Source organism: Heterocephalus glaber, unplaced genomic scaffold (assembly GCF_053883595.1).
Source record: "Heterocephalus glaber isolate CG9 unplaced genomic scaffold, H.glaber_assembly_v1.0 deba00001532, whole genome shotgun sequence".
Classification (NCBI taxonomy): Eukaryota; Metazoa; Chordata; class Mammalia; order Rodentia; family Bathyergidae; genus Heterocephalus; species Heterocephalus glaber.
Genome location: NW_028258330.1, coordinates 28,971,618 through 28,993,940, shown reverse-complemented (window position 1 = coordinate 28,993,940; position 22,323 = coordinate 28,971,618). Strand labels below are relative to the sequence as shown.

Genomic DNA, 22,323 nt, shown 5'->3' with positions numbered 1-22,323 from the left:
CTATGTACCGGGCACAGTGTAAAGCCCTTCACATTCATTGACTTGTTTAATCTTCACAAGGGTCATATGAGGAAGTATTTTGTTTGTAAAAGTTGAATCTGAGGTGCAGAGAGGTGAACTTCCTTGAGGTCACATATAGTATGGGTCCAAAAAAATACAGGTGTTGGTTGCATGTGGAATTGCTCTACCATGTCAGAAGAGTACATTTTTGGAAGAACATGCATGGGCACAAGGGTATGAAGGATGCTAAGAGGCCCAAGGGGTGGACTATAATGGCATTTGTTCATAGACCATTTCATGCCAATTTCCCCTTCCTTCTTATGGTATCTAATTTCCTCTTGAGGGACCACCTATTCCTGGTATGTGCAGTCTTAGATGGGCCCTAGTTAGAATCACCTTTTTAAGGCTTTGAATCTAGCAGGAGTGACACGGGGCACTAAAAATGTTTGGGATTCATTCAGCTGGCATAGCAAAATAGTTGATAACATAATTTCTAGAACTGGTAGCCTCATCCAATTCTGGAATCCAGAGTTTACTGGCTATCTGTCATGAGGCAAGCTACCTGTCTGTGGCTCAGCTTTTAATTTGTATAATGAGGACAATAATTTAAATTACTTCATAACTTACATACTTATAAAAGTACCTGACACTAAGAAAGTTCTACTTTGGTGTGTTTGTTTGCCTTGTAATTTTATCAGTCTTCAAGAGTTTCCACCTCACTCCTGCCAATTCATTGCCTCTAGAGTACCCAGCTTGTCCCCCAAAATGGGCTAGCAGCCTTCTTGTGATTCTGTAAGCATCTGATACCTTTTCAATCCACTCTTTCTCTGCTTAATTTCTGTTGCCTGTGACTCCAGAATAGTATATTAACCCTGTCTCATTGCAACCTGGGACTCTAAAGCCAAGCTATGATCCACAACTCCTAGCTAAATTCTGCACCAGACACCCACAATTCTGTTTTCTCCTAAACCAATGCACCAGTGATAACAAAGCCATCCTGCAGATTGGAGAGGGCTTTTTGGTTGCTTAATAAACATCATCAGAAATCCTCTCTTCCGTGTGGTATAGCAGAACTATCAAGAGGATTATTAATCTCAAATTAATAATGAGCAAGCAGCGGTCCAAGGGAAGTGAAGGATCTGTCAAAAGTCACACAGCAAAGTAGGATGTTACTAGCTCAAGTTCCCACTGCCAAAACATTGGTGTGAGATGAATGATGGATAAAGCTTGAGCTTTGAATTCAAATGCCTACCACCACATTCTCTCTTTTCAGCTCTCCACTCACTCCCCATGGCTTTAAGTCTAATACTACCTCAGACCCTTTGCACATGCTCGTCTCGCTGCCTGGAACTGTTTCTCTACCCACCCTCAACACCCCAAACACACTTTCCTGAATTTCTGTCCTTCTTTCAGATCAAGGCCTCTCATCCCCTTCTAAGACCATTAACCTTAATTGATTCCCCTACAGTTTCCTGTGTCAACATCTGTCTCTTTCCTTCTTAACAATTCACTCCATTATTTTTCTGTTTATCTATTTCTTGCCTGACTTCCCACCAGATTGTACAGTACACAAGGACAGGGATTTTATCTCTCTTGTTCTGGCTCAGCACTTGTTACAACATTTGATAAACAAATCAGTGAATCCCTGAGTCACCCAGCCAGAAATTACTTTAGCCATCGTTTAATCCATTTGTGTTGCTGTAACAAAATGCCTTACACTTGGAAGACTTTTAAACGACAAATTTATTTTTCACCGTTCTGGACCCTGGGAAATCCAAGATCAAGGCACTGGCAGTTGGGGTTTCTGGTGGACCCTCATTCTGCTAAACAGGTGGCACCTTCCACCGTGTGCCCGCACGGTGGAAGGACTAAGGCAGTGCTCCTGCGGCTCTTTATAGGGGTACTAAGCTCCTGCTGATCTAATCACCTCCTAATACCCTTGCATTGGGGATCAGGCTTTCGACATACACATTTTTTGAGTGCCCCAGACCATAGTAATCATCATCTAGTACTCAGTCTACTCCAACAGCTGAAACTCAGGCGGGAACGTGGGTTAGGCTGAGTCAAGAAGACGCCCCACTCCCACCATCATCTGAAGGCCCCGGACTGGGCGTCCTGACAGGAGGAAGAATTCCTTGGGGGAATGACTTCGGGACAGAGGCAGGTACTCTCATCCTCTCCACCACCCATTTTACAGATAAAGGCACAGGCTCAAGAGAGGGAGGCTGTGAGTTGCTGGAAGCAGGTGAGAGAGACTGGAAGGCAGCTCGGACTCCGCAGCGGGTCGGTGCTGAACCCGGCTGCCGGGCGGCGGGGCTGGAGGCGGGCGGGACACTGGGCGGGACGGGCTCCAGCTCTCCTGGCAGTGGCGCGGCCCAGTCCGGGCGCGGGGCGCCTGGTTCTCATCACCCGCTGCCGCGGCAGGCAGGGGGCGCGGCGCCGGCACAAAGGGCCCCTGTCCCGCCGCCCGCCCACGCGGGGCGCGAGCTCTGCCGCCGGCCGCCCCGCCCCCGCGCCGCCCCGCCCCCCCCCCCCCCCCCCCGCCTTCCCGCTAGCTCCCAGCCGTCTCGCTCTTCTGCTCGTGTCCTGGGCTTGCTTGCTCTGTCTGTCTCCGGGACTCCCGGGCCGCCCTTCGAAGATGAGATCGGGGTCGTCGTCCCAGGCCCGCCCTTCCCGCTCACTCCAGGGCTAGGCAGAGCCGGGGGCTACACCGGACAGTTGGACCTGCAGACGCACAGACCCACACCTGGGAGAGGAGCTGCGGCGCGGCACCCCGTCACCATGGTAACGTCTGCAGGGACCTGGACCGCCGAGCTCTGTCCCCTTTCAGCTGGGCACAACTCTCCCAAACCCTCTATGAGGCTGGGTAGAGCCCCACCTTTCATGCTGAGCTGGTCCTCAGTACCTCCACCCTCAGTACCTGGCCAGGGGTCGCTGCTTAACTGGGCCCACCCCCAGTAGGGGAAGGGTAAGAGGGGGTGCAGGAACCCACCACTAGCCATGTCTTCTCTGGCCTCTGCATGCTCAAAGAGGATGGAATAAGATGGGATGGCTTGTAAACTTTCAAGCTGCCTCAACCCATAGCACAGAGCTGGGCTGGAATCCTTGCTCTTGAGCCATGGACAAAACTTGGAGCAGTTTTGCATTTTAGATTTGGGGCTGACAGTATTATCCCAAAGTGGAATTTGGATGGGGAAAGAGGTCAAAGTCACCTCCCAGGGCAGCTAGCAGTGCAGAGCAGGGAGGGTGCAGGGTGCTGAAAAGAGAGGAGAGAATTGCTGAAGAAAACCTGGGCTGGTTTTGCTATGTTACACTTGGGTCTGGAATGTCAGATGTGTTTCTCCTCCCGATGTGGGGCACTTCCATGGGAAGTGCGTGGAGAAGTAGCCTGGGAAGGGGGCAGAGGGAGGACAATACCTCCATACCTGGGCTTTCCCCGACGACAGGAACTCTGAGAAGGTGGGGACCTGAGAAGGTGGGGACGCTCGGGGGAGTTGTGTCTGTGTGCACTTGTGCCAGTATCTGAGAACAAGGAATCAAAGAAAAGTCTGTTTTCAGAGAATCCCAGCCCGGATGCAGACAGGCCCAGGAGCCCAGGGTGGATTCGCAGCAGCAATTTTCCAAATCACAGGGGATTTGGAAAAGGGCTGTGAAGACAGGCCAGAACTTTAACCCCCTGACTGTGATCCAAGATGGTGGATCTGTGTATGTCAGTCATGTGCACATCCACACATAACAATTCTATACAGGGATGTGTTTATAGATACCCCTGCACACTCCAAAGCACAGTCCCACTGACACACGCCTGAGTACACAGGCCCTTTCACACAAACAACCCAACAACCTTGTCCACCTCCTGTCCCACACTGCCAGAATATGGTCATACATCCTCACACACACACACACACACACACACACACACACACACACACACCCCACAGACATATTGCAAAACCAGGCATCTACATCCATACACCAGCCGGACACCCAGACACACTCACTATTCTCAGAGGTACTTGAAAATGCATTCTAAACTAGTAATGCTCACCTCTCCCTGCAGGAAGCCCCTGTGCTAGGTGCTTTAAACACAGGAGCTCATGTCACTTACAACAGCATTAAGTGTAATCTTGCTGGTATCTGCACCCCACAGATGGGGACCTGACATTCTCAGGGTACAAGTGACGGTTCAAAGTTACCTCATCAGGAAGTGCAAGTTAGGACAGGCACCTCTGAGCCACAGCCTGCACCAGGTGTTCACCAAATCTCTTCTGGTCTTGAACCTAATCCAGTTATTAGAAACTAGAAACTACTTACCAAATCCAGACCTTTAGATCAAGGCTCAAACATTGGAATGGCTAGTCAAAGGTTGAGCAAGTCTTTCCTGAGCAGGTATGGTGGGCAGATTTTCCTCCCTACTCTGATTTTAAATATTGAAGCCCACTTCTCTGACCTCACCTCTGTGCTCCAGCTAGTCTGGCCTTGATTCAGAACCTCTTGTGGTCCATGCTCTCTCTCCTACTCCAGGACCTTTACACATGCCATTCCTGCTGGAAGGAACACCTTTATCTAAGGAATTTCTGTTTACCCTAGAACTCTCCACCCAAACATCACCTCCTCAGTAAAGCCTTTCATGATTGCCCATCTAATGATATTTCCTTCTAATGTCATGTATCTCTCCCTCGTGGCACCCATCATAGTTTAATTTTTGTGAAATTATTTGAATAATAGATGTCTAATGTTTGGGGCCAGCTCAGTGTGAGAGAATCTTACAGCAAAGGGGCTTCAGACTCATCCATTCTCACATTTCCCCAATTTCAGTGTCATTGGAACATCTTTTAAATATACACTCATTGGATAAAATAAGGAAATAATGAAATCTACTTGGCCAATATTTTCTTTAAATCAACTTATTTTATAAACTTAAAATATATCTGAGTAGGAAGTTTTATAAATAGAAAGTAACTATTAATATGCACAATGAAGGCAGATCCGTAACCCTGTCGGTAACCCTGGCTGGATGGGGTTGACTTTGGGCCATTCCAACTCAGGACTCTTCATCTGTGGAAAGGAGTAGTGGTGATTGAGGTGCCTGAGCTGTCTTCAAGATACGGTGGTCCCGGTCTGAGTTTCTCCTTGGTGTCATCAGGAGGACTGGGAGACAACTGAATAACTTTCTTGTGTGATTTCGTATGAAGTCCATGTCCACCCAAAACTGTTATGTGGGCCTCCTCCAATGACACATCGTATACTTCCAAAAAAATGCATCCAGTTTAGTTCATTCAGCATTGCCAAAGAACTAGCCACATGGTGTTTCCCCTCCAAGCCTCTAGTGTGTGCCAGGCCCCTGAGGGCTCATGGTCTATGGAACAGGAGCTTGTTTGCTGAGAGTTCTGGGCCATGTGATGGATGGTGGAAAGCTGTCCCTCTGCCCACAAGCACATGTGTCATGAAAAGCTAAAGAGAAGAGATGCAGGTCCAGCAGGGCTGTGGAGGGTGAATAGGAGCTTTCTCAGTCCCGGGAGAGGTACAGTACAAGTAGAAAGCGGTGTGTGATCAGGAAGTGAGTGCTTTCTTAGGTGGAGCCCCAGTCATGGGTTCTGGGGATTAGCAGACTTCAGATGCACTTAGATGAGCATTTTTTAAAAATTGTATAGCTTTTCATCATAATGAGTATTAGGAAGTAATTAAAACAGCACAAATTATGACAAATAATGAATAAATTTAAGTTGAAAACAAATAGACAAAAATTAAGTAAATGAGAACTCATAAATATTAAACAAATAACAAAGCAGGGTATGTGAACATGGCAAGAAAACCTTGTGTCTGGGGCACACAGAAGATTGGGAAGCCCTGGGCTAGAGCATAATATACAGTTCAAAGAAGCAAGAAAGGTGAGCTGAGAGCTAACAGGCCACCAGCGAATTGGTAGGCAATAGGGAGCCACCTGACACTGTTGAGCAGTGGAGGGTCACGACTGGACTCTACGTAGGAAAGGCCATTGTGATGGGCAAAGGGGTTCCTAGGCTGGTTCTCAGATCCATATCCCAACTTTATCACTTACTAACTGAGCCTTGGTCTCAGTTTCATAAGCTGTAATATGAGAACAAGCCCGTCCCATAGAATCATTGGGACAATAAAATAAAATAGTGCATGGAAAGTGCTCAGTATGGGCCAGACCCCAAAGACTTGCTTGGGAAGATGTAGTTCTAGTTATAACCTTACCATGATGCGGCTGCTTGGGAGATAGTGAGTCTGAGGGTAGAGGCAAAGGGAAGAGGGAGAGAGAGAAACAAGCCTAAGGCTAAGGTTGAGAGCGGCAGTGACTTGCTCGAGGTCACACACATGATGTGCTGTGACAGAGCCAGACTTGAGCATGCATCTTCTGATGCCTACCCACTTCTTGGTTTACTGCATCTGGGCTGTTTTTCCAGTTTTCAAAGTTGTTGTTGTTGTTGTTTTTTTAATAAAGAGCCAATTCTTGCTCATACCTCCACCCACACACAAATACTAAAAGGGATTTAAAACAGCAGAAGTTTTAATTGGATATGAGCAAGAACTTTCTGGCAGCCAGAGGCTGATTTTAGAATCTCAGCCTAGACAAGTTCAAGAGGAATGGCCCAGGTAGTTGAGGCCGGATTGGAGGTCATGACCTCACACCTGCTGGGCTGCATCTGGCTCACAGATGTATTTTTTTTGGCCAACCTTGAGAGGTTTTACTTAAAAATCACTAGACCTGGTAGTGCTGGGCCGAAGCCGCAGTCAGCTGATGCTGGGGAAGTGGAACGTGCACTTCACATCCCCCTCATGCCACGCTGATCAGGAGCCCTCACCAAGGGGCTGGAGGGGTGTCTGTCGCACACTGAGCCTGCCTCTGTCTTCCCTGTTCCCTGCCAGGCCCCTGAAGGCGTTTGTACCTATGGCTGCTGGTGTAGACTCTCCCGAGGCAGGGAGATGGATGAGACCTTTTGAAACTTTCTCACCAACTGAGGTTGAGCAATGTCAACTGAGGTCAGCTGATTCCATTTAGAACGCACACTGCAGCTCCAAACCTTTGTGAACCTGCCTGTCCTTTGATCTAGAATGCTCCCATTGGAAGGAGACAGATCTACCCAATGCCTCCCTTTTACAAGTGGGGAAACTGAGGCTAGGGTCACCTGGCGAGTCAGGGGCAGACTTTCACTTTCCCTGCACATTTCGGCCACAGAGGAAATCGGGCGTCAAAGGTAATACTTCCTAGCTCAGCTTTTCTCAACCTTCTCTCTCTCTCTCCCAGCAAGGAGGCGGCTGATGCTAAGTGAAACTAAAATTTTTGTGTGTTGGAGTAAGTGGATAAATCTGGATCTTTAAGAAACGTTCAGCCCACATCACAGAAGGCCCAGCTAACAACATCTGGTGAGACCATTTAAAAAGGTCCCAGTCTTAAAAATACACAAAATCACACTTTTAGTTTTTTCTCCCAATTATAAAAGCTATATGAGCTGGTTACAGAACATTTGGAAAATCCAGCGAACTATGAAGAAAATTAAAACGCTGCCTTATGAGGCCCCTGCCACTCACAGCCCTTGGGGTAACTGCAGTTAACACTTTATTTAATACCCATTTGGACTGTGTCTGGGCTCATACGCATTCTGTAGATCATACTGTATGGAAATTCTTTGTTTAAAAAAACTATAATAAAGAAGTATTCTGTCCTGTGGGGAGTCAGGAGGAAGGGCTGGGGTGGTGGAATTCTTTTGTATATTGATCTGGGTCATGGTACAAGGGTCTGCATATAGGTGAAAATGTATCAGCCTGTACATTTTGTATTTGTTCATTTTGCTTGATTAAAATAGTACTTAGGATGACAATAAATAGCAGCTCATTGCAAAGACACTAAAATAGAAGTCTATGGACACAGCTGCTTCCTGCCCAGACATCACTCCTGTGAGTAGCTAGTCTCTGTGTCCTTTGGCACCGTGTCAGCCTGGAAGATCCTGAGCATCATGTAGGGCCCAGAGATGGACTGGTTCTGTGGGTCCGTGTCCACACAGCAGCCTGCTCCTCCGGTCCCAGGTTGCAGAGCAGGGGGCTGGAAGGTGGCACTGACTCTGGCTGGCCTCACCTTCTCCTTTTCAGCTTCACAGCCTACTCAGTTTCTGCCGAGGAACAGTTAAAGGCCTGCCAGGCTGCCTCACTGGGAAGGAATGGAAACATGTCTATTAAGTTGCACGGAAATCACTTTGAGGGGCTCATGTCTGGCCAGCGGCGATCAGGTTCCTGTGGTCGAAGGCTGGGCTGCCAGGTTGATTTGGGATGGCGAGTGGCCAGTGTTCCTTTCTGCAGCCGCCTAGGCCCCCTTCATCGTGAGCTTCCCCCCAGTATTTGGACGCTTAGGAGCCCCTGGGGTTCATGCCTGTAGCAGGTAATGCACTGGCGGAGAGCACAGAGTTCTGTTAACTTGGAGCAGTCTTGCATTTTACTGGCTGCCTGTAAATGGTTACAGTGCATGAAGACTTGAGCCAATTTGTGAAGGCCAAGGGCGTCTTACTCAGAGAGGCTTGTTCTTCCAGAGGTAAACAGTTTCTTTAGGGCCCACTGGAACATGGGAGGCACAGTCAGCTGCGCAGGCCACCCCTGTAGCTGGTGACTCCCCAGCAGAGCAGGCAGCAGGAGGCAGGAGAAGGCCACTGATTCAGCAGACCCAGGTCTGGGTTGGAGCCTAGTTGCTGTCTCTCACCTTCTCTCTGTGACCTTGAGCAAGGTCAGCCTCCCTTTCTTTACCTGTAAAATTGGTCTCCTTGCCTCATAGTATGGGCTGAGCAAGAGAACACAAGTTGCAGGCCTGATGAATAGCAGATGCCTGGGGAACTGCTGTTATTACTGGGGTGATGATAGCAGATTAAGGAAGGTACCTGTCTTCACTCAGGGTGAGACCAGAGCTTCTGGCAGGATGGGTAAAAATAGATGACAACGAGAACAGCAGCTGCAATGCCTTTTGCTTTTCCCGAGACCCTCTGTGTGCCCTCAGTATATCCTTGAATGTCCAGGACAATAAGCTGATGTCCTATGATGGAGAGTAGAATTCCACTTACAGATGGGGAAACTGAGGCATACTGAGGCAGAGAGAATGCATGTCACTGTCTTCTAGAGGTTGGATGCAGCTTGTAGTTAGGTCATCAGATATATCACAGACCAGAAATGAATGACTTGATATATAGTTATAAATATGTATAATAAGTATAAATATTTATTTGTATAAATAATATAAAATCCACCCAGTGCACTAATGTATTTGCATTCTGTCTGTACCAGTTGACACAGATTTTTCCATTTATAGTGGTGATGTGATACTAACTACTATAGGACCACAAAAATAGCAATGATGGCTGGTACTTAATGAGCACCTACTAAACGCTAGTCCTATGCAGAGAATTTACATGTATAATCTCATTGAATCTCTATCAGTTATTTAAGTCAGGTACCATTACAATCTCTGTTATACAGCTGAGGAAATTGAGGCGTAGAGAGTTCAGTAACTGTCCAGATCAAACCATCAGTAGGAGACAGAAGCAGTGTATGAACCCTAGCAGTCTGGCTGGGTTTTGTCTGTGCATTAAAAAAAAAAAGTGGATCTGAAGCAAAACAAGGTAATAGCACCAAAGGCATTAGAAGCAAAGAATATCATGAATGTGACAGCGAATGATGAACTTCGAAAAACAAAACCAACTCAGCCTAGTTTAATCTGCATGGAGCAAAGAGGCCCAGAGAGGGAAGGGTCTACTCAAGGCTGCACAGTGTGATGGAAGTCAGGTGTGCCAAGGTCCAGCAGAGGCAGGATGGAGTAGAGGAGGTGGGTGGCAGGGGAGAGGCCCGGGTCTGGTGGACTTGGTGTGCTCACGTGCTCACAGAGGACAGATGCAGTCCTCTGTCTCTTGCCCCACCGCTGATCCAGGGTTGCAGGGGTGGGCAATGTTGGGCTCTTACCTTGCATGGTGAGGGCTGGGGGCACGGGAAGAGGCCACCAGGCTGGATGAGCCTTTCCCTGTCCTGCCACACTGAAGCCCCTTCTGGGAACGTGCACTGTGGACATCAAGTCCCTGTCAGCAGGTCACCTGTCTGCCCATTGCCACACCATGGCCAGGACCCTCTTTCCTCAGAACGGGGCTGTAGACATTCATTCCTTCCTTCAGTCATTCACCTGCCAATTGTGAGGGAGGGCCTGGCCTTGCATGGGCCACAGGTAGAGAGGGACTTGGGCCTCTGCAGTGTGCCCTCCAGACAGTCTTGCTGTATTGAACCACATCTTCCTACTCAAGGTCCCTGTTCTATTTTTCTGTCTGTCTTTCAAAGCCTCATTCAGAAAGGTGACCCTTCCCACCTAGTAAGCTCTGCCTCTTGGGGAGGGGTCTCTCTTCATTTTCACCCTCTAAGCCCCTCAGCCAGAGGGCTCTCAGCCTGGCTTCCTTTAGTTTCTTTAAGAGTTGAAAGTCAGAATCCTTGGATCTCATTGCTGCAGCTATTGCAAACTTCTGGCCTTGTCCAGCTTGCCTATTTTATAGATGGAAAATGTGGCTCAAGGAAGGACACTAGGTTCATCCTGCTCCACAATGTACTGAGCACTTGCTTTGTGCCAGCCCCTGGGCAGGTATAGGGACTCATGGGGTAAGAGGAGCCAGTGTGCGCTGTATTTTCCTATTGCTGCTGTGACAGTGATCACACACGTACAAGCCTGTGGCAACACAGCTTTATTATCTTGCAGTTCTCCAGATCCAGAGGCTGACATGGGTCTTGTGGGGCTAAGATTCTGGTGAGAGCCGGCCTGCATTCTTTTCTGAAGGCTCTTAGTGGGGAATCCATTTACTTGCCTTTTCCAGCTTTTAGGAGCTGCCCACATTCCTTGGCTGTTCTTCCATGTTCAGAACCAGCACACGGCATCTGTGTAATCCTGCTTTCCATAGTCACATTCCCTCTCACTCTCCTGCTTTTGGGGACTTTTGGGAGTACAACAGGCCACTTGTAGAGTCCAGGAGAATCTCTCTGTTGTGTTGCCTGCTGATTAGCAATCTTAATTCTAACTGCAACCTCAGTCTGCCATTGTCTGCAAGGTAATACAGCCACAGGTTCCAGAAATTAGAATGTAGGCATCTTCAGGGCTCTTCTGCCTGGCGCACCTGCCCTTGGGGAGCAGCCATCAGAGTGGGAGCTGCTAGCATAGGGGCACTGGAAGAGAAGAGCTCAGGAAAGGGAACGCCTGAGCCCTGAGCCATGTGGAGGGAGGTTTGAGGTCAGAGAAGACCTGGAGGAATTGAGGAATGACCTGAGCCCTAGCGAACAAGGAGCTGGGCAGGTGAGAAGGCAGGGAAAGAGGAAGGCACTCAGGAGGAAGGAATGTGCAAAGGCCTGGAGGTGAATGAGGGGACACTGGTGCCACTGTGGCCAAAGCTTGGAGAGGGGCTGTGAGACAGGGCTGAGCACAGTGGCCAGACCCTAGGAAGCCGGACGCTTGGGAGCTGGATGCTTCCTGGAGGCAACAGGAAGCTTGAGGGGTGTTGAGCAGGGCTCTGACGAGGTCGGGTTTATTTTGGAGAAAGGTCACTCTGGCGTCCTTGTGGAGGATGGCTGGAGTGAAGAAGATGAGGGGCTGGTGACCAAGGAAGAGACAATTTCCTGGAAGAGATGGTGGAGACCCAGCCTGGGCAGGGCCGGAGGATGGAGAGTACTGAGTATTGAGTGAGCTCTTGGAGGAAGGGAAACTGCATGGGGCATGGCTGAAGGCTGTTGGTGAGTCGAGAAGCAGCTGAAGGAGGCAGAGCCTTAGAGTCTGCCAGGATGGGGCCATCATTGGGGAGGGATTCGAGGAGCAGGTTTGAGAAGTTGCTGAGTTGGGTATGATGTGTTCATGGTCTGTGCCTGAGTGACAGCTAGGGGAAGCCGTTCAGGAGGCAGCTGGGTATATGCATCTGGAGCTCTGGCTTGGATCTGTCAGTTATTGCTGTGTAACAAACCACTCCAAACTCAGTGGTATGAAACAATCACTTAGCACCACTGGTACATCTGCATGTGGACCAGGGGGGCCTGATCTGTTCTGGCCACCTTTAAGCTGTAGGTCAGCCAGATGATGGGATTTGGGGGACTGACTTCTTTCCCTTGGATGCTGACCCTTATGGCTCCTCCTGTTCCTCTATTCCTCATCAGACTAACAGATGGCATTTGCAGCAGGTGAGGCATGAGGGTGTCTTGAGGAACGGCATTTAACTAAAACCAACAGCCTGTGCCAAGGCCCTGAGCTGGGATTGTACCTGGTATATTTGAGGAATAGGAAAGGAGGCCATTGTGGCTGGAGGGGCAAGTGATGGGAGGTGGTAGAAGAGAAGGTTAGAGACTTAGCAGGGGCTTTATTGATGTGGGGCCTGGAAGGCCACAGGTAATGACCACTAGCCTTTTTTTTTTTTGGTACCGGGAATCAAACTCAGGACCTCCCGATTTCAAGGCAGGTGGTGGCACCACTGAGCTAAATCCCTGGCCCACCACTAGCCTTTTTATCACTGTTGCTATTACTTTCATTCCTCTCCTCTTGTTCCCCACAGGACCCTCCATCGCTGGATGCAGCCATCCAGCACGCCCTGGCAAGCCTCTACCCTCCTTTTGAGTCCACGGCACCCATTGTCCTGAGTCAGGTGTTCCGGCTGCTGGACTCTGACTTCCAGGGGGACGGGCTGAGCTTCCTCCTGGATTTCCTGATCCCTGCCAAGCGCCTGTGTGAGCAAGTGCGTGAAGCTGCCTGTGTAAGTTGGAGGGGATGCAGAGCCAGGGGCCAAGCTCGCCCAGAAGCTCGCCAGGCTGGAGGGGAGCAGGGAAGGAGGTGGGCTGCTGTGTGTCATGTCTCACAGGCAAAACTGAAGATGTGGGGTGGTTTTCCAAGTGATTCCCAAATGAAGCAGAAGGGTCACCTGGCCTTTTACCCTCTGATATCTTGGGGTCAATGGCATCTGTTCTTGCACCAGCAGGAAGGGAGGCCTACAGATAGGCATCCTTGGGGTCTCCCTGGAACTGAGGAGCCTTCTTGGGGCTGGGATGTGGTCATCACCAGGCTGCCTTGGCCCAAATGGAGCAGCATCCACAGAAATAGCAGAGAATATGCCAGAGTTTCTCTGGAGCCCTCAGGCATCAGGACTCTTGCTTTTGTCCCTGGAGATCCCTTCAAACTCAAATGTCAAGGAGGCTTCTTCTGGGGCAAAGAGGAGAGAAAAATATTTTAGGCAAAACTTGCTGGCCAGAAATGACAGAATCCTCCCTTAGACCAGACCTGAGTTGATTCACCTGTCAAACAACTGAAGATCCCTTCTCCCTGCTTGCCAGCATCATTCTTCCAGGCTGGGTGCTCCAAATCTGAACCCATGGAAGCTCTAAGATTACTTCCTGCCCTGGAAAGGAAAACTCTTCCCCAGCAGCTGCAGATAGAGAAATCTCAAGGAGCCAGGCATGGTGGCATATGCCTGTAATCCCAGAACTCTGGGAGTCTAAGGCAGGAGGATCATAAATAAGTCCAGCCTGGGCAACTTAGTGATTTAGCAAGACCCTATCTCACAATTTAAAAAATTTTTAAAAATGGGCTATAGATGAAACTCATTGTTAATCTTCAGTGCCACCAAGACAGACAAACAAACAAACAAATAAAAAACACCTCAAGGAAAGATCTTGATTGGCCAGGCTTGAATCACATGTCCATTTCTAGACCAAACACTATGGCCAGAGGAACGGAGCAGTAGCATTGGCCAGACTTGAGTCATGTGCCTGTCTGCCTCTGTGGTGAGGGGATGAGACTTCCGAAAAAGGTGGGGACATCTCTGAGGGGATCAAACCCTCAGAAGCCCAGGACAGGTGTTGCACACACTCCTCACAGGTTTGCCAACTGTTCCCTGTACTGCTATTGTTTAATACCCACCCTCTGCCACTCTATCTCAAGACCCCCACAGAGTTTCTTAGGCCTTTCCTGGATTGCTCCCTGCCTGTCTGGGACATAGCTGATGAGGAGCAAAGTAAGGGTGGGGACTGTGTATGTTGTTCAGGAACCAGGATGGAGATGGCCAGGAGCAGGTGGAAGAGAGATCATCTGTTCAATCTGCACAGCACAGAACCTGGCACCTAGGGATTTTCAGTGCACAGGAATTGGTACTATAGGCTTCTCCAACAGGAACTTTTCATGGAACCATGTGCAGCCACCTCTGGGCTGGAATTATTTCGTGCAAAGCCTCTCTATCCCCATTTCCTCTCCTGGACAAGCCACACAACCACCATTTCCTGTACTGGGCCATTAAAATCACATTTGCTGTGCTCCCTCCCTCAATTCTCTTAGTGACATGGTCACAGCCTTCCTGTACTTTCATTTTTAATTATAGGCAAATCCAATTTGGCTGTAATTACAGGCAAATTCATGTCACTTCAGCAGGAAGGTGCAGTGTGGGACTCACAAGAGGGGCTTGGGTGTTAGGTGCCCACTTTCAAATCCAGGCTTCATCACCATGAACCTGGGGGATCCATGTCACCTCGCTGAGCTTCAGTTTCCTTGTGTGAATTTTAATAAAAGATAGGCTAACATGCAGATGACACCACAGCTGGCCCGGAGCCTGGCAGCAGCAAGTGCAGGTAGCTGTCACTGGTTTTCTCCAGCTTCCTCATTTGCCCATTGGAAATTAGAGTGCCAGCTCAAGATCTGCTCTCTGACTCCATCACCCAGAGACACCCACCTTCAGATGCAGCCTACCAGGTTTGGGGACAGACATATCACACTCCCATGAGAAGAAGTAGGCACAGTCCTGCTTTTGCTATTTCTCAGCTGACTCGGAATCAACTATTTCCCCTCTGTGAGCCTCAGCGGCCACATGTGGAAATGAGAATAATAATGCTTGAGCAGCCTGAGTTAGTACAAGTCAAACAGGACAAGCACAGCTGTCACCTCCTTGGTGCTTTGTTGGTTGCAAAATCCAGGCTGGTCTGTTTAGTCTCATTCTATGAGAAGGTGGGGAAGGCATGCTGTAAAACACGGGGGCTGTTATGAAAGGGGAGGCATCACTCCCACTCAGGAAAGATCATGGACACGAAGGTTCTGGGGGCAGCCAGATCTGCAGAGCTGCTGCTAGGAGCTGGTTTATCACCTTGGGGACAAACACGGTCAGATCTCACTCTTTCTTCAATTAATAATGTCAGGAAACACCTGTTCCCTTAGTCACTTTCTGAGGGTCTTCTACACATGCATCCAAGTTGTGTAAAACTGGGACTTACTGAAGCCAAAAGCCAGACAGGAATAGTTGGGTACAGTTTCTTGTCACTGCTTAACACTGTTCCATGCAGCCCCATGGACAGGGGTCACTCAGGTCTGGCCTGCCCCAGGGCAACTTGCTGTGTCTGTGTATTTGAGAATTTCTTGCTCCTTTGTCTGATATATATGTGTATATATATATATATATATATATATATATATATATATATATATATATATATATATGTTTTGCCTCTTCTGCCATGTTCTTACCCACTAATAGGAAATTAAATAAATAACAAATAAATAAATGATTAACATTCAATCCTGGAATGAAAAAGTGAAGTGGCTTTTTCAAAGTGACCTGGTATAGTGGCAGGGCCAGATCTGGCTTCTCATTCAGTATGGTTCCTATTTCAGGTATTGCTATACCTGCTCTACTTAAAACTAGAGGAGGAAATAAAAGCAGCAAATGACTTTTTGTATTTTAACTGAAAATTCCCACAATTTTTTAAAGGACAAGTGTTGTTAAAAGGAGAAGGAATTAATATTTATTGAACATTTACCTATTATATGCCAGGCGTTGTACTGGTTTTCATATCACCTAATCCTCATACTAACCCACCAGTACTGACATATTTATTATTCCTATTTGCAGATAGAGAAACAAAGACTCCAAGCAGCTAAGTAATGGCCACAGAGTAGTTATTTAGACCTTCAACCCGGTGCATCCCTGGCTTACAGTGGAGGGCCATGGCCTGAACTGGGTTGGGAGAAGTTTCGGGGCCAAGAGGAGGAGGCATGAGTAGAGCGAGAAGATCATCATGGGACAGGCACTTGCTAAATAGCACCTGCTCTCAGAGTGTCCTCCCTTGGGTCAGTAGGCTGTTTTCAAGGTCAGGGCCAAGACTAGGGTGAGGAAAGAGAGGCAGCCCTTGCCCAGCCCTGAGAGTGAGGCCCTCCTCAGTGCCACATCCTGGGCACCTCTCTTGCCTCCCACAGTCCTCACTGTGTCCAGGATTCCATGTGGGAGAGGGAAGGAAGCAGATCTGCGGGCGAGATCCTGATGTGTCCCTTCCCTCTGCAGGCTCCCTACACCCACCGCCTCTTCATGCATGAGGGCTGGCCACTCTGCCTGCAGGATGAGGTTGTGGTCCACTTGGCTCCACTCAATCCCCTCTTACTGCGCCAGGGTGACTTCTACCTCCAAGTGGAGCCCCGGGAGGAGCAATCTGTCAGCATGATGATCAAATGCCTCTCCTTGGACCTCCGTACAGTGGACAAGAAGGCTGTTCCCGAGTCATCCCACCCTCTGCTTTTCACTCAAGAGTGGCTGGAGGCCATCAACAGTGACTTTGAGGGAAGACCCTTGCACAACTGCCTGGTGGCTTCAAAGAATGGGATTGCCCCTGTGCCTTGGGCCAAGATCACCAGCCCAGAGTTTGTGGATGGTCGGTCCCAGGCAATGATGGTCCCTTCACCTGCCTGGGACTCCCTTCCACTGGAGGCACTTGATCTGAGCAGCTCCCAGGAGCTGCACCCGGCCAGCTCCTCAGGCAGCCAGGTGCTTCTGGCCCAGAATTCAGTCAAGGATAAGGGTAGGACACCTAGGAGCAAGTATCCGGGACTCATCAAGGTGGAGCAAGCCAAGCCTGGGGAGGTGGCCTTCAAGATGGACAGTGGGCTCAGCCAGGCCTTAGAGGGAGACTATGTGGCTCTCCTGGACTTTTCCCAAGAAAATAGAGGAAAGTCTCCCAGGGAGGGAGTAGAGGCATCCAGTGGGTGTACTTTGGGGGCACTAAAGGAACTATGTGGGACTAGGGAGATTCCTCTGTCTCAAAGGACATTGGCTCTCTCAGATCCTGATGGGGGGTCTTCCTTGCAAAACTGGGATTGTGCAAAGCCAGCAAACTCAGAGGAGGAGCCCTGTATTTTGGGATTGGAGAGAAAAGTCAAGCATAAAGGGCTTTCCCACAACTCAGAGCGACAGCCCTACATTAGTGTTCCTAAGGAGCCACTGGACTATGCCTCTGGCCTCTGGGCAGGTGTCTCAGAAGAGCCAGCTACCTCCAAGATGCAAGGACCTCTGGGAAACCCAGAGACTGTGGTCCAGCTCAGGCCTGGACCAAGACAAGCATCTTCTCCCCGCCTGTCCCCAGCTTTTCCTTTAGGTCCAGCCTCTGAAATCAAGGTGGAGAAGACCAAGCAGGGAGACAGAAGACTTCCCAAGCCCATGGCCCATGCTAGTCAGAACACCTCCTCTTCTTCCTCCTCTGGGTCCCACACTGCTGGTCTCAAATTCTCCTTCTTGAAGGGGCAGAGGCGATCCCCTGTGCCCCAGGACAGAGCTTCACTCCAGCATGACAGGCCTTGGAAAGTTCTGTGTTCACTGTACTCTCCCAAGCCACACCGAGCTAAGCCCCTAGAGAAAGGTAGGATGCCCACATGTTCCACTGAGCAATAGCAACTGGATGAGGTCAGGTACAAGGTGGCTGTGGCTGTGAGGGACAGGGATCCACCTGGGCTGGCTCAGTTTCATTGGTTTAGTACACAGTGTAGCATGTTAAGGGCCTGGAAGTTTCACGGGTCTGGAATTGAAAAAGGCTGTGTGACCCCTGGCCAAGTACTTAACATCTCAGCGTTCAGATCTGTACCACAGGGTTCTCACCTACTTCACAGAGATGCTTTGATGGTTCAGAGAGATACTGGAAGTAAGGAGCCCACACAATGCCTGGCTCATAGGAAATCAATGACTGTTAGATTCCCCCCAGAAAATCCATCTTCTGCTTAACATCCTTTTCTTTGTTATTGCTTTGTCCCAGATGGAACAACTCAGACAAAAACATCTGGCCCTGTTGCTGACTCAGACCTACTGTCTGGGAAGAAGGCTGGCTTCCCAGAAGCTGCGGCAGGCCCCCCTGAAAGAGGCCCTGGCCTGGAGGAGGAGCCCCCAGGGCCTGAGCCCAGGATTAGGACCATGAATGCTGAGGTCTTCCACTCCAGGATAGCCTGCTTGCCAGGTTCTAGCAGGGGCCGGTGGGAGTGGGGATGGGGGTAGCTGGAAATCCCAGAGCATCCTCAGGTACTGGTGGGCGAGGAGGACACCAAAAAAGCCCAGAAGGCCAGAGTTTCTTCTCTGGGCCTCAGTTTCCTCATCTTGCCATGAAGGATTTGGATGAGATGAAAACAGTTTCTAGGTATCCATCAGTTCATCTACCTGTACATCTGTTCATCAGTCCATCCATCCATCCAACCATCCATCCATCAGATTTCAGTGAGAGCCAAGGTGGCTGTTGGGCTTCCTAGAAGTAGAGCTGGGACATGGATCCTTGGGAATGTGATTTATTGGAGGAGGGATCCCAGGAGAGGAGGGAAGCAGGACAGTGCAGCAGAAAGAATGAGCAAGGATGTAGTCTCATCCCAGGGGGAGCTCTGGAGCATGAATCACACTGTCCAGTTGGCTCCATCTTAAGGTATAGGGGGCTGGCTTTGTTTTTTACAACTGGATTGGTCAGTCATTCACTGTGAGCTGATCCTGGGTGTGTCAGTCATTATCTGCAGACTGAGCCTGGGTGTCAGCCATCAACTGTAAACTGATCCTGAGTTTGTCATCAACTGTAAACTGATCCTGGGGTGTCAGTCATTAACTGCAGACAGATCTTGGGTCTGTCAGCCATCAACTAAAGCAGCCTGGGACACGTCTGCAGGGCAAGCCAGTGATCCAGTCCACCCAAGGGCAGTTCTTCAGAGAGCAGGCACCTGTGAGCCATTTATTGCCATTACTTCCAGCCTCTGGGGCATGAGCACCCTGCCTGGGTGGCTTTTGGCGAGAGCACTAACAGCATCCAATACTGAACGTGTTATTATTCCTTTTTAATTTTATTCAATAAATATTTACTGAGCCCTGGGGATTTATTAGGGAACAAGTCTGATGTGCTTTCTCCCTTCACGAAACCTATAGTCTAGTGGTAGAGGACATTCAATAGGTCACAGCAACATAATGTATTTTGACAATAGGGAAGGGCAGGGGCTGTGGGAGCAGATTTGGGGTCCCTGGCCCAGGCTTCTGGTAGGGAGAGGTCTGGGAAGGCTTTGTGGAGTAAATAAAGTGCAGTCATAGAGTATGAGTTAGCCAGGTATTAGAACAGGGTTCCAGTCAGAGGGGACAGCATATGCTAAGGTCTGGGAACAGGAGAGCCCAGTGCTTTTTGGAAACTATCCTGCAATTCTATTTTACTTCATACATCTCTGCAGGACCCTGGGCACTGTCCTGTCTCTTTGCAGCCCCTGGGGGATGTTGTCTTTTTCCTTGTTTCCTTGTTGGAGATTAGTTGAGTTTTTAGTGGTTGTAGGTGATACCCTATTCACCCCTCAACCCTGAAGCTGTGCTCCCCATTTCTACCTGAGATGCCTGATTCATAGCCCAATGTGGACGTCAGTGTCTTGAGTTAGGCTTCTGAGGCCCTGATGATCTGTTTCTGGCACCAACAGTTAGGCAAGGGCAACATCTGGGGCAGTGGGGTCATCAGATGGACAGCAGCCAATACTGGCTGTATGCAGAGCCCTGATCAGGAAGCGCCTGGTGGGGAACCAGACCCACAAAATGGCCTCATTCTATTCAAAGTGTGGTCCAGGTACTGATCCTTGGTGTCACCTTGGAGCCTGGGGAGATGCAGAATCAGGCCTGCTGCTCAGAGTCTGCATTCCAACAAGATCCGGGCACGTGGAATTTGAGAAGCATTGCTCTAACCCTCCGTCACTGGTCAGCCCATCGCAGGGATCTCGATCTGATCAGGCCTTGTGCTGAGTGCAGGAGGCAGCAAGCAGTTGGCCACTGAGAACACCCTGGAGGGGCTCTCAGTTCCCCAGGGTCTCAGACAGGCTTACGTGTGCCTGGGAGCCTGGGGTGGGGACAGGCTTCTATAGAGGGTAGGGAGTAGGGTGTTTTCCTGGAGGAGGTCGCATCTTGGTGGGCATTGGGAGCAGAAGTGGTTTCACCAGATGGAGAAAGTAGGGAAGGGTGGACTTGGAAGCCAACCAGGATGAGTGAGGGTGCGAGGTGGGGAGGGTCGAGCACACTGAGGTGTGACAGGTGAGCCATTCTGGTGGGGCCTCAGGTGACAAAAGAGACAAGTGTACCAGTTTGCGGGGCCGGCCACTGTGCTCACTTCTGGAGGAGAGAGTGAGGCCCACAGCCTAGGTCCTGGGAACAAAACACAGCCTGTTGGGAACCCAGGCTGAAAGTCTGCAAGAGTAAGAGACCAGGCGGTGGGCTGGGATGGGAACAGAGATGATGTTGGTTTATCATGACTTCATTCATCCAGCCCTTGCCGTGTACTAAGCGTTCTCAGGAACTGCTCATTCCATCCTCAGAGAAACCTGAGCAGCTCAGTATTTTCTTTGTCTCATCTAACAAATGAGACTGAGGTCAGAGAGGCACAAACTTGCCCAAAGACACACATAGAGACAGGGCAGAGCCAGGGCCCTGTCCATGCGACCTCAGAACTCATTCCACAAGCTCTGCCTCCCAAGGTGCCCTCTACAGAGGGAGTTCTAAGGAGAGTGAGCTGCCTCTGTGTAGAGAAACAACTCAAAGAAGACTTTTCTGAGGAAGTGGCTTCTCAGCTAGGTCTTTGAAGGATGAATAGGAAGGAGTTCAGAGTTCCCAGAAGGAAAGTAAGGGGATTCTAGACAGAGGGATTGGATGGGTAAAGGCCTAGAACCCACAGAGGAGATTCCTACAGGCCAGGGTTCCACCTGAGTTCTACTTGCTCATGTGCATTCTCTCTCCTCCAGGTGGTCGGGACAGGGCAGGGCGGCCTCTTCTTCTGGTGTACACTGCAGAGGAGGCCTGGAAAGCACCATGGTGCACAGCCTCGGAGATCACCAAGCTGCTGTCCTACCTGTGCAGCATCCCCAGGTGAGGACCTGGGTCACCCTGACCACTCCATCCCCTCCTGGACCCGCTCAGCCCAGAGCTCCTGACCAGGCCGAGTGGAGAGGCCCTGTGTCCGCCCATCCAGCTGGGTGTCCCCAGAGCCAGTCCCGAGCCAGATGCTGGGGAAGGCAGGACAGGCTCCAGCCCAGGCTGATGGGAGAGAGGGACAGTTCGCAAGAAACCACCATGGACAGGTGCCTTTCAGGAAAGCTAATGTGGTGCACAAAACAGATATTGGGCATCCGTGGTTCTCAAACTTGAGCGAGTCACTGGGGCTGGATAACCAGATCACAGTGTTTCTGATTCAGCCGAGCTGGGCCTGGAATTTGCATTTCTAATAAGTTTGGCCTGGGGGGACCACACTTTGAGAACCCCTGTTGTACTGGGAAGAGTGAGAAAGCCAAATTCAGCTGGAAAATCAGGGAAGGCTTCCCTGAGAAGGTGATAATAACTGAGCTGTTATCTGAATTACAAACATCTGTGAATAAATGAAAGTGAGAGGGAATGAATGAGTGAGAGAATTAAAGAATGAATGTGAGTGAAAGATGGCGACCTGGGTGACTCTTTCCAACTCCCTGATTCCTCTCCACCCCCACCCTCACCTCCATGAAGACTGCACGTTGGACAGACCAGAAGGGGCACTTTCTCCTTGGAGACAGTCCCAGCCAGGACAGCTTTGGGGTGCCATCACTCGGGACTGCAGCTGTAGACCCCCCGGCCCAGCCTAGAGTTCTGCTGGGGTAGGGGTGGAACCCTTTGGTACCTTCTCTCTGCCATCACTGCTCCCGCTGGCCCCTGAGATTTGTCTTTTTTTTCCAAGGCAGAATGGCTTTTCTAGAAGGGGAGATGGGATCCCCTTCGCAGTGCTGCGAAGTGGCCACTGTAGTTGAGAGAACCCAGGAACCCTACTGACTTGCTGTGTGACATTGGGGCAGTAACCTCTCCTCTCTGAGGCTTGCCTAGTACGGAGATGACCAGTGCACTCTAAGGACAAATGGGGCCTCGGGTGGCAGGGGTGAGGGGACCGATCACTAAACTGTGAGGTGCGGTGCCCACTAGGTTCCTGTATGCTGGGCTGGTTTCCCTCTTGTGCTCTGAGCAGACATTGGCTGGGCACCTGCCCAGGGCCCTGGTTCATGCTGTGTGG

General features: G+C 49.9%; 1 protein-coding gene across 1 annotated transcript in view; it reads left to right on the top strand.

Moving 5' to 3' along the window:
• The first annotated feature begins 218 nt into the window (after positions 1 to 218).
• Positions 219 to 22,323, top strand: part of Kiaa1755 (KIAA1755 ortholog) — a 40,606-nt gene continuing 18,501 nt past the window's right edge. Inside the window, exons 1-6 of the mRNA XM_021246887.2 lie at positions 219 to 234; positions 2,198 to 2,784; positions 12,567 to 12,764; positions 16,326 to 17,670; positions 18,061 to 18,258; positions 21,035 to 21,158. Of these exons, the coding sequence (XP_021102546.2) occupies positions 219 to 234; positions 2,198 to 2,784; positions 12,567 to 12,764; positions 16,326 to 17,670; positions 18,061 to 18,258; positions 21,035 to 21,158 (2,468 nt within the window). The remainder of the gene's footprint in view (positions 235 to 2,197; positions 2,785 to 12,566; positions 12,765 to 16,325; positions 17,671 to 18,060; positions 18,259 to 21,034; positions 21,159 to 22,323) is intronic.